At 46.6% G+C, this 15,670-nt stretch overlaps 1 protein-coding gene across 3 annotated transcripts in view; it reads left to right on the top strand.

Moving 5' to 3' along the window:
* Window positions 1–6,347: 6,347 nt before the first annotated feature.
* LOC147097075 (electroneutral sodium bicarbonate exchanger 1-like) overlaps window positions 6,348–15,670 on the top strand; it is a 197,199-nt gene continuing 187,876 nt past the window's right edge. For 2 of the 3 annotated variants that reach the window (XM_085972875.1, XM_085972873.1), the window contains exon 1: window positions 6,352–6,594. In XM_085972875.1, coding sequence (XP_085829001.1) covers window positions 6,550–6,594 — 45 coding nt within the window. In that variant the 5' untranslated portion in view covers window positions 6,352–6,549. Of the gene's footprint in view, window positions 6,595–15,670 lie in introns of all 3 variants that reach the window. The other variant, XM_085972876.1, reaches the window with a different exon arrangement.

Genomic DNA, 15,670 nt, shown 5'->3' with positions numbered 1-15,670 from the left:
TTGTAATGGGAGGAGCTTCACTGACCACCAATGTTCCCTGTAAGCTGTGCTTTGTTCTGCGCGGTCTGTTTCTTTCAATGCGCGGTCCCTTTAAATTTCAGTGCATGTGCGGTATTTACAATGTAAAAGCTGGTGAGCAGCTTGCGCGGGACCTTGCAGATTACTGAGCGGATGTGCACATCGGCACCTTAGCGGGAACATTGCTGACCACTTCAGAGAATAAGTTACAGTTGAACTTCACATTAAAAAAAAAACTGTTACAAATCCAGATCGGGGGAACTCCTTACCTCTTTCAGCCTTCCCATCCTTCTACTTGAGCACAAAAATCTAGGCTGACACTCCAGTGCAGTGCTGAGGGAGCGCCGCACTGTTGAAGGGGCAGTAGTGAGGGAGCGTCGCACTGTCAGGGGCGGTACTGAGCGAGCGCTGCACTGTCGGAGGGGCAGTACTGAGGGAATGCTGCACTGTCAGAGGGGCAGTAGTGAGGGAGTGCTGCATTGTCTGAGGGGCAGTACTGAGAGAGTGCTGCACTGTCGGAGGGGCGGTACTGAGGGAGCGCCGCAGTGTCGGAGGGGCAGTACTGAGGGAGCGCCGCACTGTCGGAGGGGCGGTACTGAGGGAGCACCGCACTGTCGCTGGGGCAGTACTGAGGGAGTGCCGCACTGTCGGAGGGGCAGTACTGAGGGAGCGCTGCACTGTCGGAGGGGCAGTACTGAGGGAGCGCCGCACTGTCGGAGGGGCGGTACTGAGGGAATGCTTTGGGATGTAAAGCGCTTTGGGATGTCCTGAGGTCATGATAGGTGCTATAGAATTGCAAGTCTTTTCTTTTACAATGTGCAGGCTTGTAAAATCCAAGCTTGGTATCACTGAACTGCTGATTTACCCCGTCTTCTCCTCCTACTCTTCAAACTTGATGATGTCCTGCACCATGGATCTTGGCCCTTTCTCAATTTGAAACATGGAAAATCTAATGCTCTGTTATCGAATATAGATTTTTATTTAGTTCCAATTGTTACTGGCTCCCTTCACAACTTCCACTGTTGCATCTTCCTTCTCATTGTGAAGGAAGAGTGACACACTCACTTTTACATCCACTTGGGGAATACAGTGGGAGGTAATAGGCTGCCGAAGCTTCTGATCTTGAATTGATACATTTAAGGGTGAGAAGACAGAGACGCAGGATGCAACGAATAAAAACCCCGAAGCAGTGCCATGTTTGCCTTGTTTAGATTTGAAAATTTTGGTCAGATTTTGGAATCATCAAGGGTAATTTTAAAGGATTGGTGGGCAACTATGTTCCATTTCTTAACAAGTGTTTGACAAACTATTTCTATTTTTGAGAGGAGAATTGTCAGTAGGACATTGTCTTAACAGCATTGCACACAACTGACATGGGGATGTGGTTTATACCATTTATAGTTTTACGCATTTGTAAACAAAAGGAATGGGTTGCCAGACACACTTCATGGGGGCGATTTCCCCCTTTAATTAGGAATGACCGCATTCACATATTCTGTACATTGCCCTGTGTATAACTCACTGTCTAATGTGTTTCTTCTACAGTCTCGGCTGTGGCTCGGTGGGTAGCACTCTTGCCTCTGAGTCAGAAGGTTGTGGGTTTAAGTCTCACTCTTGAGCACAAAAATCTAGGCTGACACTTCAGTGCAGTGCTGAGGGAGTGCTGCACTGTCCGAGGTGCCGTCTTTCGGATGAGACATTAAACCGAGACTCCCGTCTGCTCTCTCAGGTGGACGTAAAAGATCCCATGGCACTATTTCGAAGAAGAGCAGGGGAGTTCTCCCCAGTGTCCTGGGGCCAATATTTATCCCTCAATCAACATCACAAAAACAGATTATCTGGTCATTATCACATTGCTGTTTGTGGGAGCTTGCTGTGCGCAAATTGGCTGCTGCATTTCCCACATTACAACAGTGACTACACTTCAAAATGTACTTCATTGGCTGTAAAGCGCTTTGGGACGTCTGGTGGTTGTGGAAAGCGCGATAGAAATGCAAGTCTTTCTTTTGCCACATATTGCACTTTCATAAAATCATAGAATGGTTACAGCACGGAAGAAGGCCATTCGGCCCGTCGAGCCCGTGCCGGCTCTCTGCAAGAGCACTTCAGCTAGTCCCACACCCTCGCCCTTTCCCCGCAGCTCTGCAAATTTTTTTCTTTCAGGTACTGATCCAATTCCCTTTTGAAAGCCACGATTGAATCTGCCTCCACCACCCTTTCAGGCAGTGCATTCCAGATCCTAACCACTCGCTGCGTAAAAAAGTTTTTCCTCATGTCGCCTTTGGTTCTTTTGTCAATCACCTTAAATCTGTGTCCTCTGGTTCTCGACCCTTCCGCCAATGGGAGCAGTCTCTCTCTCTCTAGACCCATCATGATTTTGAACATCTCTATCAAATCTCCTCGCAAGGTTCTCTGCTCTAAGGAGAACAACTCCAGCTTCTCCAGTCTATCCACGTAACTGAATAATAATTCAACTTTATTGTCATTGTACATGAACAACGAAATGTGATTTTGCAAGCTCCCATGAGTCCAGTACAAATAACATTAACATTAAACGTAGATAGCACTGTCCTGGGAGAAGCAAAGCCGCTGCGTATGTGCGCGCCGCCATTCCATTTCCACCATTCCTCCTGTCCGACAATCTTCAGCCCAACACCCGGGCCTGCTCACCAGCCACCCCTCCCGGGGCTCCTTCTGTGACCTTCTCACCGACCGCCCCTCCTCGGGGCTCTTTCCGTGACCTTCTGCACCTGGTCTATCCCTGATGGTCACTCCTCCAGGTACTAACCAGGCCTGGCTCTGCTTAGACTTCCAAGCTTTAGCCAGTGACCCTGTCCCTAGTCCCAGGAACATCCCTCATTCCTGGAATCATTCTCGTAAATCTTTTCTGCACCCTCTCCAAGGCCTTCATATCCTTCCTAAAGTGCGGTGTCCAGAATTGGACACAATACTCCAGTTGAGGCCGAACCAGTGTTTCATACAGGTTCATCATCATTTCCACACTTTTGTACTCTATACCTCTATTCGTGAAGGCCAGGATCCCATAAGCTTTTTTAACTGCTTTCTCAACCTGCCCTGCCACCTTCAATGATTTGTGCACATATACCCCCAGGTCTCCCTGTTCATGCACCCCCTTTAGGATTGTACCCTTTAGTTTATATTTCCTTTTCTCATTCTTTCTACCAAAATGTATCACTTCGCATTTTTCTGCATTAAATTTCATCTTCCACGTGTCCGCCCATTCCACCAGCCTGTCTATGTCCTCTTGAAGTCTATCACTGTCCTCCTCACTGTTCACTATACTTCCAAGTTTTGTGTCATGTACACCCACATCCAAGTCATTAATATATATGAAGAAAAGCAGTGGTCCTAGTACCGACACTGGGGAACACCACTGTATACCTTCCTCTAGTCTGAAAAACTACCATTCACCACTACTCTCTGTTTCCTGTCACTTAGCCAATTTCATATCCATGCTGCCACTGTCCCCTTTATTCCATGGGCTTCAACTTTGCTGGCAAGCCTATTATGTGGCACTTTGTTGAACGCCTTTTGGAAATCCATGTACACCACATCAACTGCATTGCCTCATCAAAGAACTCAATCAAGTTGGTTAAACATGATTTGCCTTTAACAAATCCGTGCTGGCTTTCCTTAATTAATCCACACTTGGCCAACTGCCTGTTCATTTTGTCCCTGATTATTGTTTCTAAAAGCTTCCCCACTACAGAGGTTAAACTGACTGGCCTATAGTTGCTGGGTTTATCTTTACACCCTTTTTTTTGGTGGCCCTGGAGATGGAGTACGTGGTGTCCGCTGGCACGCTCAAGACCTTCCGCGACCAGTGGGCGCTGCAGGGACTGGAGTGCATCATCACCCCGGCCAACACAATTTTAATTTGTTCCTCTATTAATGGACCAAATAAATTAAACAAATAAACTGTAAATAAACCTCTAAAACTTTAAATAAACCTTAGCAAATCAAATTAAAATTTGGTTGTCCAATCCAATTATGCACTCCAGTCCCCGCGGCGCCCACCGGTCATGGAAGTGCTTGAGCGCGCCGGCGGACACCGCGTGCTCCATCTCCAGGGCCACCTGGGCGTGAACATGGCCGCGGAAGAGAGGGAGGCAATCTGGCTGGACCAATTGATGGCTTTTTTAGCCAGGCCCAGGAGCAGACCCACGAGGAGGTCCTCCAACCTGCCCGCTCCCCTCCGCACCGGGTGACCGTAGATCAAGAGCGTGGGACTGAAGTGCAACCAAAAATCAAGGAGCAGCCCCTTCAAATAATGGAAGAGGGGCTGCAACCTCTCACATTCAACATATACGTGAAAAACGGACTCCTCCAGACCGCAGAAAAAACAGGCGGTCTGGGAGTCCGTGAACCTACTTAACAATATATTGCACGGGACTGCTCCGTGCAACACCCTCCAGGCCAAGTCCCCAATAGAACAGGGGAGGACTCCCGCATAGAGAGCCCTCCATCGGGGACCTCCGCCTCCGCCGGAAGGCAAGACGGCAGGCGAAGATGACAAAGTGGAAAGTGTGCAGGAGCAGCCCGTACAGGAAACACCTCCGTGCGGAATGAAAAGGCACGGAGGGTATTTCCTCGAGACAGCTCAAGTTATGAGGCGCCGGTTCCCGAGGGGAGTTTCGGGGCTGGGTGCCGATAAGGAATTCCGTCCGAACGGGGGAAAGCTCGGACAGGATCGCCCCACGCGCTTGAGCCGCCTCGATGCACCTTGTGGCGCCGGGGTGCAGTTTCGCTTTTATCGACTCGATGGCTTTGACCGCGAGCCGGATGTTGGCCCAAGACATGCGCCGCGCCAACTCCTCCGGCGCCATCCAGCCCACTCCTCCGCCATCGAGCAAGTCCCCGACTCTAGTCACCTTGCCAGGCACAGCCCTGCGTTCCGCCAGCCACCCGAACCCGCGGACGTGGAGGTGCGGATTCCTGAACAGCGGCTCCCGAAGGACAGCCGCCATTCCTGACGGGGGAGAGCTCCGCCTGGAAGCGACGTAGTTCCAAACCCATAGCAGTTCCTGGTAGAAGACAGGCAGCTCCCGCAGGCCGGCACGCGTGCCGCCCACTTTCACAAACAGGAGCTGCATGTCATAATTGAGGCCGTGCAGCTGGCGGAAAAAATACGTCGCCAGCGCACACCATCTTGGAGGATTCTCGACGTACAGGTATCTCTGCAGCGTCTGAAGACGGAAAGTCGCAGCCTGGGTGCGAAGGCACACCAGCGCCTGACCGCCCTCCCTAAGCGGGAGACTCAGAACCGTGGCAGAGACCCAGTGCTTCCTTTTGTCCCAGAAGAAGTCGACGAGCTTCTTCTGTATCTTGGCGACAAACGCAGGGGGAGGGATCAAAGTGACAAACCGGTACCACACCATGGCGGCCACCAGTTGGTTTATGACCATCACTCGACCCCTGTAGGACAACACTCGGAGCAGTCCTGTCCAGCGTCCTAAGCGAGTGGTGACTTTGGCCTCCATCTCTTGCCAGTTCGCCGGCCAGGCGTCCTCGGCAGGGCTAAGGTAGACTCCCAAGTAGAGGAGGTGCGTGGTGCTCCAGGCAAAGGGCCTGAACTCCTCCGGCAGGGAGTCCACCCGCCACTGACCCACCAGGAGTCCGGAACATTTCTCCCAGTTGATCTTGGCGGAGGATGCGTCCGAGTAAATCTGCTGGCATTCCCGCATCCTCCGCAAGTCAGCGGGATCCGTGACCGTGAGGAGCACGTCATCGGCGTAAGCCGAGAGGACCACCTCCACGCCCGGCCCTTGAATTTTAATTTGTTAATTTTTATTTAAAGTTATATTAGTTACAGTTTATTTGGTGTAGGTTGCATCCAAAAGAGTACACCCTTTTTTGAACAAGGGTGTAACATTTGCAATTCTTCAGTCCTCTGGCACCACTCCCGTTTCTAAGGAGGATTGGAAGATTATGGCCAGTACCTCTGCTATTCTTTCTCCATCTGCAAGATACCTACGCCACCTACACATAGTTGGATTTGTTTATCGAGATATTGCAAAAGCTTATTTGGGAGGAGATGTGAAAAAAGCATACACTTTATCAGGTTGAAATAACTCAAATCAAATAATGAACTGGATAATAAGTGAACAGCTTTTATTTGGATTTTTAAAAAAAAATTACAATTGCTGCATTTTTTAAAATAAAATTCTCTCCCATCCAACCTGTGTCAATCACTCAAATGCTTCTTCTTCGCCAGCATCCCTCCCCTCCACATACATTAGAGGGCCAAAGGTCCTGATTGGCCGTCTCCGCCGGCCGTTTAGCCACTCAGAGACGATATAAGGATGGTGCTGGTGCTGATGCCGTTTGCGCGGTTGGTGCAGCTGGTGGAGTGCGGACGGAGTTGTCGCTGGCTCGGTTCGGGCCAAACCGGACTCGATTCGCCTCAGCACGCACACCCTCCCTCCCTCCCGCGGGCGCTGAGTTGTCCGCCGGACAGCTTTCGGCTTCAGTCAGCAGCGAAGACAACCCACATTTCTGGCAGCTTCAACCATGCCGGCCGGCAGTCAGGAATCTGAATGTGCCCTAAGTTACCAGGTACTGTGTCTGACCTCTGGAGTACGTCGTGTTTTGTGTTGTGTGTGTGTGTCTGAAACCCGGAATCTAACGGTTAGTGTTTTGTTCATTTTTTTATATATACAAATGGTCGATTTGGGGATAGGATGGGAGGTTGCTGATTCATTTCATGCAAGGGTTTGGTTAAGACTGTTTTTAATATTTGATCCATTGTCTTGGTTCTTGTGCGCGTTGTGTTTTTTTCCCCCCCCACTCCTCACTGAAGGTAAGACTGTCCCAGTCAATGCGGCAGTGGCTTTTAGTATTTTTGTCATGTGTGCTGCGTGCATGTTCTGCCATCATGAGTGCCGGCTGCTGCTCAATGTGCTTCGGATAAAAGGCAATCGAGGGAAGGGGAGATGAGGGGGGAGTCCGATCACTGGAGCCTGCACATTTCAGATTAACCTTGAGGGCGCTGAGAATGAATCCTGGGCCAAGAATATGTCAAAGATGTCAGCCTGATTGATTTTCCGCCTGTGAGTTTGATGATTGATTTGTTTTGCTGCAACATGAATATTTGAATAAAGTTTTATCAAACCGTGCCATTCAGCATTATAACCCTGTTTTCAGATGCTTCTGTTTCACTCTTTTTCCTATCTCGAAATGAATTTTATTTGGGAGGGAAAGCTCTTCCTATCCATGTAGCAGTGGGAGTATTCCACATCTTCCTTTCAATTGTTCTGGTGTGTGATATCTATCTATCTGTCTATGCATCCTAATGTTTTAAGCGGTGTAGGTCACTGTAAAGTGAGCAATGCATTGTACAGTGAGCTCTGGGCTGAGTATGCCACTGTGCATGCTCTTAAAGGTGTTGCTTCATCAGGAGTTTTTGGGGTTTAACCGCACTGAATGCTGTAGATGCAAACTCTCGACAGTTGGAAAAGAGAGGTGGTGCTGTTTCAAACGGAAAGTGGTTTGCAAACCTCTTTCCCTGATCTGACACATGACTCAATTCACATTGGAACATTGCAATGAAAATATTGCTCTCTGATGTATAAGATGGTGCCCCTCAAGGCTGCAGTTATTACTGTGCTACTGGTAGCTAGACCAAATGCAGACAGCGACATGCAATTTACTCCGTTCCAGAATAGTCCAGGATGCTTTTCTAATTGTCTTCTTTGGTACTCATCATGCTGGCTCTTCATTTTCTCATGCGATTTCCAAGGTTGCCTTTTTTTCCAACTGGTGGCTAGATTTTGCAAGATTATAAAGACTATTTCGCACCTGTTTCTTCAGGCTCCCTGCCGTGCACTTCCAGATCAGCCTGTTGCTTGCACCGGTAAGTTTACCCAAATCAGGCATGAGAACGGGAACTCTCCCATCCCCTTCAACAGTTGTGTTGTATAGATTCACAGATTCAACGTGGGTTTTTGTTTTTGGTGAAAACTCAATTTTCCATAAGGTTTGTGGGACTTCAGTAAATACAAGTGGTGAAAATAGTCAAAGATACAAGAACACCAAAATGTACCAGTTCTACAAAAGGCCACCATAGTTTACCTTCCCCAGTTCATTTTATTATTGAACCCATCTTTCGCCAATAGTTGGTCCCATAGAAGATAGGAGCAGGAGTAGGCCATTCGGCCCCTCGAGCCTGCTCCGCCAGTCAATGCGATCATGGCTGATCATCCAAATTCAGTACCCTGTCCCTGCCTTCTCCCCATACCCCTTGATCACTTTAGCCTTAAGAAATATATCTAACTCCTTCTTGAATATATTTAATGAATTGGCCTCTACTGATAAGCAAAGGTGGTTAATGCTGACTGCCTCCATGAGCCATGTGAAGCTTCTCATTTCAAGCTACCTCATGTATGAAGTAAAATGCCTTTGTCTTCTGCAGGCAAACATGGGATTGTGCGGCCCACAATACACAATGACTTAGTTTTCGGCTTTCCAGTTATGTTCAGTTCTGCCATCCATTTTGATTCTTTGGTTTTCCCTCAATCATGGCTGTATTCAGCAATGGCAAAAAAAAAGGAGTTTGTTCGTCTCCTAGTCTGTTAATGATTCTAATTTATGGATTGTCTGTATTTGTCCAAAAGCTGGGAGAAATCTTTGGCGACTTGCAGCTTCCAAGTCCCGTTGGTTAATTTGACTCTTCATCTGATTTACAAATGCCACTGTCTGTTTCCTATAGGTAACCCAAACCAGATTAAGTTAGCATCTTTTAACTATAACCATGGTGATGACTGACTTTCTCCCTCTTGCTTGGCCTCTAATACACTTGTATGAGGGAATTGGTCTTGTTTCTTAGCTAGAATTTCAATAAAAGTTCCCTTTACTTTTTTATTGCACTGCCATTACATACGAGCCAAGGAACAGAGGTTGGTCAAGTCTGAGCTTAGAAAGTGTTTATTCAAGTGCATTAAGAATATCAGATGGCTGAGAATGAGCTATAAGGCTGAACTGAAGTGGAAAGGTTCAGATAAAATCATCAATTTTGTGCAGTTATAACTATCCCCTTAAGTTTTCATCGCAGCCTTTAATTATTATTCTTCAGTCCCCCCCCCCCCCCCCCGCCACCCATTGTATCTGAGGTCATTTTTATATATGCCCCCCTCCCCTAAAAGCATAAACTTGTAGTTTGGGTACAATTCCACAGTCCACCAGTAGCTTACCCAAATGACTATTCTTTGTGTGAGCTCAGACGGTGAGTGCTGGCAGGCTATTTCACAAGATAATTATAGATGAGGAAGGTTATTCAGTCCATCTTGATTCTTCCATCCAAAAATATCCTAAAGTTTCCCATTGCAGCATCCAGTTGGTTCTTCAATGATTCCAGGATTTTCGCCTCCCCATCTCTATCCATTCCATGTATTGCTCACTGTGTGAAGAGGAGCTCCATGGTATCAGTCTGAAATTTTCCTTTCACTAAGATCACCTCGCTGATGTTTCCTGTCCAGACTGAAACGTCCAAGTCTCTCCAATCGTTTCTCAAACCCCTGATAACTAGGGATCAGCATCATGGCTCTCAACGTCTCCCTTTGACCGTGCGCACGCAAGTTGCACACAATCCTGCTCTTGCTTAATGTCTGTGTACGCACTTTCTAGCAGGAGACGCTGAATAATAATCAGGGGCAGCAACCATGGTTGAGTCCTTGTCTGTTTTGTAGGCAAAAAAGACAACAGTGACTGCACTTCAGATAAGTCATTCAAGTGCTTTGCGAGGTCCTAAGAACATGGAAGGCACTACCTAAATGCAATTTCTTAATCTCTTGCTCTTTCTCACTTGGCTTTCTTGTCTCTGTCTCCGTCTGTCTCTCATTGTTTCTATTTTATCAACACTACTGTGGTCATTGTTTCTTTAGACTTTCCTCCCTTGTCGCTCCTCAGCTCAAATGCACCATCGTCACATTGTTCCTCCTCCCTGTATTGATTCATCACAGTTTCCTACTCTTAATTCATTCTTTCCCAGGACCTACAAGCTTTTAAATCTCCTCACATTTGGCATCATCTAATCACTGCTATTTGACGTGCCTCACCTTCGATCGTATTCTTTTTAACCTCACGCCTTTCCCTTGGCTCTCTTTACCTAGGTTTCCCAATTTTAAAAAATAAAACAAAACTTGCAATCAATTTATTTATTTTTTGTTGGCAAAATGAACAAGTTATCCTCTCCTCAATGTCTGTTCCGATCAGTGTTGCTGCTCTTTCATCATCCAGCAGGTTCACCTTCATTCCTCTTTAGCTATAATGCCCATAGGAACATTAGGAAGAGGAGGAGGCCATTCAGCCCCCTCGAGCCTTCAATTAGATGATGGTTGATTGGCACCTCAACCTGATTTACCTGCCTTTGCTCCATATCCTGTGATATCCTTACCTAACAAAAATCCATTGTGCTCAGTGTTGAAAGCTCTAATTGCCCTAGCATCCACAGCCTTTTGGGGGGGGGGGTTGAGTGTTCCAGATTCCTAGCCCTTCTCTTTCCACCCCACCCCTCACCCCCTTCACCTTTTGAGGTTGGTTTAGAGTTGATGACACCACTCTTGTGGCTGATTGTACAGTACAAGCCTCTTGTAACATGCCGACCTAAACCATTATAAGAAAATGGCTAAGCAACCTGTTCCCAAGCCTCTGCCCTCTCCATGCCAGAATAACAATTATTGCCTCTGATTTAAATTTTTAGACTTCAGAAGGTAGAACATGCATCATAGAGACCTAATTCGAGATGCAGTTAAATCCTTATTCTATATATTGTGCTTATACAGTGCCTTATTGCATCACTTGGGAGGTCCCAAACCATTTCACATCCAATGAAGTGCACGTCCAAGTATACATATCAGGAAAGGATGAACAGCCTGAGTCTCTTTATTTTCTCTTGAAAAAAGAAGGCTGAGGGGTGATCTAATAGATTTGAGAGTGAAAGGTTTTGATAAGAGTGGATACAGAGAGAATGTTTCCACTTGTGGGGAAGAACATAACTAGAGACCATCAATATAAGATAGTCACCAAGAAATCCAATAGGGAATTCAGAAGAAACTTCTTTACCCAGATAGTGGTGAGAATGTGGAACTCGCTACCACAGGGAATGGTTGAAGCGAATAGTATAGATGCATTTAAGGGGAGGCTGGACAAACATGAGGGAGAAGGGAATAGAGGGTTATACTGATAGTTAGATGAGGAAAGACTGGAGGCTCGTGTGGAGCATAAACGCCGGCATGGACTGGTTGGGCCGACTGGCCTGTTTCTGTGCCGTATATCCTATGCAAGTACAGTCACTGTCATTGTGCAGGCAAATGTGGCAACCATTTTGTTTACACCCAATCTCTCAAATAGCAATGAGATGAATGACTCTGTTCGTCATTCATGGGATCTTTATCGTCTTCTAAACCGGCTTTCAAAGAATGGCATCTGACACAATCCCTCTTGAAATTTTAGTTAATTTAAAATGTCCAGACAAGCAATATTCCTGACCACTAAAATCACCCAAATGTGCATTCAGTTTGGGAAAACTTGTGTTTTTGACTAGTTTACACTCTGCTCTAAGTGGAGCATGCTCATTTGCATCTAGAATGTCTGGAAGCCTGGTACTTTTTCCACAGGGACAGGGAGAATTCAGGGAGAGCTAACACTGGCACACTTGCTAGTGACTGTGCACAGATAGACACTGACCAAGGCCTACCAGCAGGTTACATCCCCCTGGTGAAATGATTCATGGTATGAGGAGATGGACAAAGTACTCTGATTTTTTTAAATGATGCTTCATGGATAACATGTCGTTCTGTGGTGAGGGTCAGATATTCAGTGTCTTTACGAAGTTGAGCAAGCCAACCTCAAGCGACTGGCCACCTGTGAGTGTTCATGTCACTGTTCAGGTGTGATTCAGGTCAAATTAGATCCTAGTTTGCTCATCCTGGACTCCAGCCTGTTGCTGTGACAACTTGTATCCAGGTGATCACTCTCTCTGCTTAATTTTGGAAATTATACATGGCTGCATCGTTGGTGGCAATCCTTTACTGCCCTGAAGTGAACAGTAGGAAACTGTCGGGTTCTGTTCGATCTTCCTCTCTGTGCTCTGCAGAGATGATGCTTAATGTGCGGGTGGGAAAGACAAAAATTGACCCCATAAGGGTTTTCTCCTGGGTACTAGAAGATACCAATAAATGTCCTATATTTACTTTTCAAGCTGTCAGTGGGTGTTTTGCCCCGGTTATTTACACATACACACCTTTTAAAGTGCATAGTGTTTTGATATCATTTCAGTTCTTGATTCAAAAGTTTCAAGACTGGTGGTTTGAGTCAGCAAAGCAAGCTTTCTGTGGTGAGGTGAGATGACATTCAGCTGTTGCAGGTTTGCTGCCACACGTAATGGATGGCAGTTGAATTGAGTAGCACAGTGGCAGCCTCTTAATGGGAACCCCCCCATGAAGATCAAGGCAATGGTTAGCGATGTATTTACAAAGAAGGGAAGATGTAGGCTGGAATAAACCACAGAAAATGCTGGAAATACTCAGGTCAGGCAGCATCTGTGGAGCGAGAAACCGTTAACGTTTCAGGTTGATGATCTTTGGTTAGAACAAGGAAAAAGTTAGAGATCTAAAAGGTTTTAAACAATTGCAGAGGCAGGGAAAGGGGGAGGGGAGGGGAGGAGAGGAAAGAACAAAAGGGAAGGTTTGTGATGGGATGGAAGGCTGGAGAGATTAAAAGACAAAAGGGATGATGGTGCGAGGCAAAAGGAGATGGTAATGGGCCAAGTAAAGAAACAAAAGATGGGTCTAGAAGAGGTGTAAATGGGAATAGCCGAATCATCAGCTGCCGTCTGGGGGGAAATAGGGGCAGTGGTTATGATCTGAAAGTGTTGAACTTGAACTCTAACTTGAGCTCTATGTTGAGTCTTGTAAGATTTTGATCACAGGTCACGCACACATTACCTAAAGGGTCTTCGGAGTTGCAAGGCTTTTTATTAAAGAGCTACAGTTTAAAGCATAATCAAATATTACATGTGGTTAAGATAAGTATAATAGACATACAACCCGCGACAGAGAGCGAACTACGACTCCCGAAGCGGAATGCCACGACCGGACGGACGCTTGATGAGACCGCGTGGAGGTCTCTGGTCGGCGGATCTCTGCAGCCTACAGCAACAGTCACTTCTGTTAGTTCATCCCACGAGCTGTTTGGAGGTGTTAGGCTTAAGCCAGCATTGATTTCCACCTCGAAGAAGCCTTCGCCCCTAACTGTCTGATTCCCCCTCTCAGTCCTCTAGATTTATAGTTATTTCGGTGGGCTGGCGATTACCTGGTGTCAATCATGGCTGACTCGGACTTATTCTTAGCCTCCTGAGGAATGTCTTGTTGTGTTTCTTTAAGGACATTTTATGGCTTTCTGGCTCCATATTATCTAACTATATCCTACCATCCTGTGTTTTGCATTTTGCAATCCCCTTATCACTTCCATTTGTCTTTTGGTGCTTGTTATTTGACCTTTCTGACATTCCGGCCACCTGTTCCCGGCTGCATTTCAGTTTGTCGTCAGTTTCTGTTCTTAAATTCAAAGATGGGGTTTTAATTGTAACAGCTATTTCTTATAATTCCCTTCTTTGAGAAGGAAATATCCTTATTGACTTCTTGCAACTTATTTTTGACTATTCTAAGTTATTGGCTTGTCTCCCTATCCTTTTGATCAGGTGCCATAGGTAGCCTACCAAGGCTATCAGTACGGATCCTTGGCCTATTACATAAGAACATAAGAAATAGGAGCAGGAGTAGGCCAATCGGCCCCTCGAGCCTGCTCCACCATTCAATAAGATCATGGCTGATCTGATCCTAACCTCAAATCTTCTATCACTCTGCATCCACCCGAACCCATGTGATCTCCCGGGAGAGGCGAAAAACCAGATAAAGACCCAATGGCCAATTTGGGAGAAAAAAATCTGGGAAATTCCTCTCCGACCCATCTAGGCGATCGAAATTCTTCCAGGAGATCACTCTGTCCCTATATTTTCTACAGTACTTACCTTCTGTAAAGGCGATCTCCACCCCAGCCAAGAATAAGGTCAGCATTCTTAACCAGGTAGTTTGGCTAACATTGTAGACTGATTCATACCACTTCCATTCCCCTAGCTTTTGGATTTCTTGTTCCGTCTCCTCATTCTGTTGGGTCATTTTGACCAGATGAGCTTCCGCGGTGCTAGTCCTGTCTAAGATTGATTTGAGGTTCAAGGACAATGGGGGAATCGGGTGGCCGAACTGGGTCACCGCCCCGAGAGCTTCATTCTGCATGGAGATGTTAACTGAGCTCTGTGAAGGCATGCTTCCTGATTTCACTCCTGAAAGGCCTAGCTCTAATTTTAGGATTGTACCCTCTTGTTCTGGACTCTCCCACCAGAGGGGATAGATTCTCTCTACCTACCCAGAACGGGACGCAGTTACTCTGGATGGGGTCTTACCATGGCTCTGTATAACCAGGCTTGGCTGTGATGCTTCCATGACTGAATACCCTGCTGACACTCGCTGTCTAAGCTGATGCATGAAGAATGGCCATTTGGGTGGAGTACTGGAGGGCTGCTGGTGTCTATGAACCTGCACTCCACTGTCTGGGGAGAAGGAAAAAACATGTTTTGCAATAAAAATAAATGTCTATGTACCTGATCTCTTCTATCTCCCATCACAATTCCTTGAGACAGTGGAAAAATAATAACGTGTTAATAAACTGACATGCCCACTGAATCATTGTCCTGCTATTTAAAATTAATCTATTTGCTTTGCTTCAAATTGAAATGTCATTTACATAAAGGCCTGCAGAAATGACTGGACGAGTATTGCAAACTGAAGCTCGTTCCCTCTTTCTGTAGGCAGTGGGAGTCAATGCCATGGTGCTGCCTATCTCCCTTTAACACATCATGGGCATGAGGAGTAACTATGCGACCCAGGAGATCAATATCTCCTGAGTGAAATTTTGCTTCCCAGGTGTTTGGTTTCCGTGTTGGGATACCAAACGTGGCAGCAGCAGTAGGAGGATTTGGGCTATGCTGGCGTTCCCCTCCTCAGTTGGTGATCTCAACATCATTTGTGGAGTGGCAAAAAGGCGCTCCTCTATAGAGAGGCCAAATTGAAAGGTGACTGCTCCTGGGGCGGTTGTGGAAAGCACTGTTGCCCCTCTGAGGCTTTGGCAAGAGTGCAGGTTCGGAGTCTGTCCTCTTAGCTAAGCCGAAGACTTAACAGTCAAAGTGAGAATCTAGTACGATTTATAAAAAGAAACCAAATACAGTCTTGTATGGGGGACAAAATAGAACATAAGAAATAGGAGCAGGAGTCGGCCATTTGGCCCCTCAAACCTGCCCCGCCATTCAATAAGATCATGGCTGATCTGGTCTTGGCCACTTTCCCACCCTCTCCCCATAACCCTTGACTCTCCTGTAGCTCAAATATATGTCCATCTCCGCCTTGAATATATTCAATGACTCCGCCTCCACAGCTTTCTGGGGTAGAGAATTCCACAGATTCACGACCCTCAGAGAAGAATTCCTCCTCATCATCTGTTTTAAATGGGTGACCTCTTATCCTGAAACTCTGCCCCCTAGTTCTAGATTCCCCTACGAGGGGAAACATCCTCTCAGCAT

This window comes from Somniosus microcephalus, chromosome 33, assembly GCF_052327205.1.
Source record: "Somniosus microcephalus isolate GS21.2 chromosome 33, FLI_Smic_1.0, whole genome shotgun sequence".
NCBI classification, from domain to species: domain Eukaryota; kingdom Metazoa; phylum Chordata; class Chondrichthyes; order Squaliformes; family Somniosidae; genus Somniosus; species Somniosus microcephalus.
The sequence above is the reverse complement of the archived record's forward strand: the minus strand, read 5'-3'. Positions and strand labels throughout refer to the sequence as shown.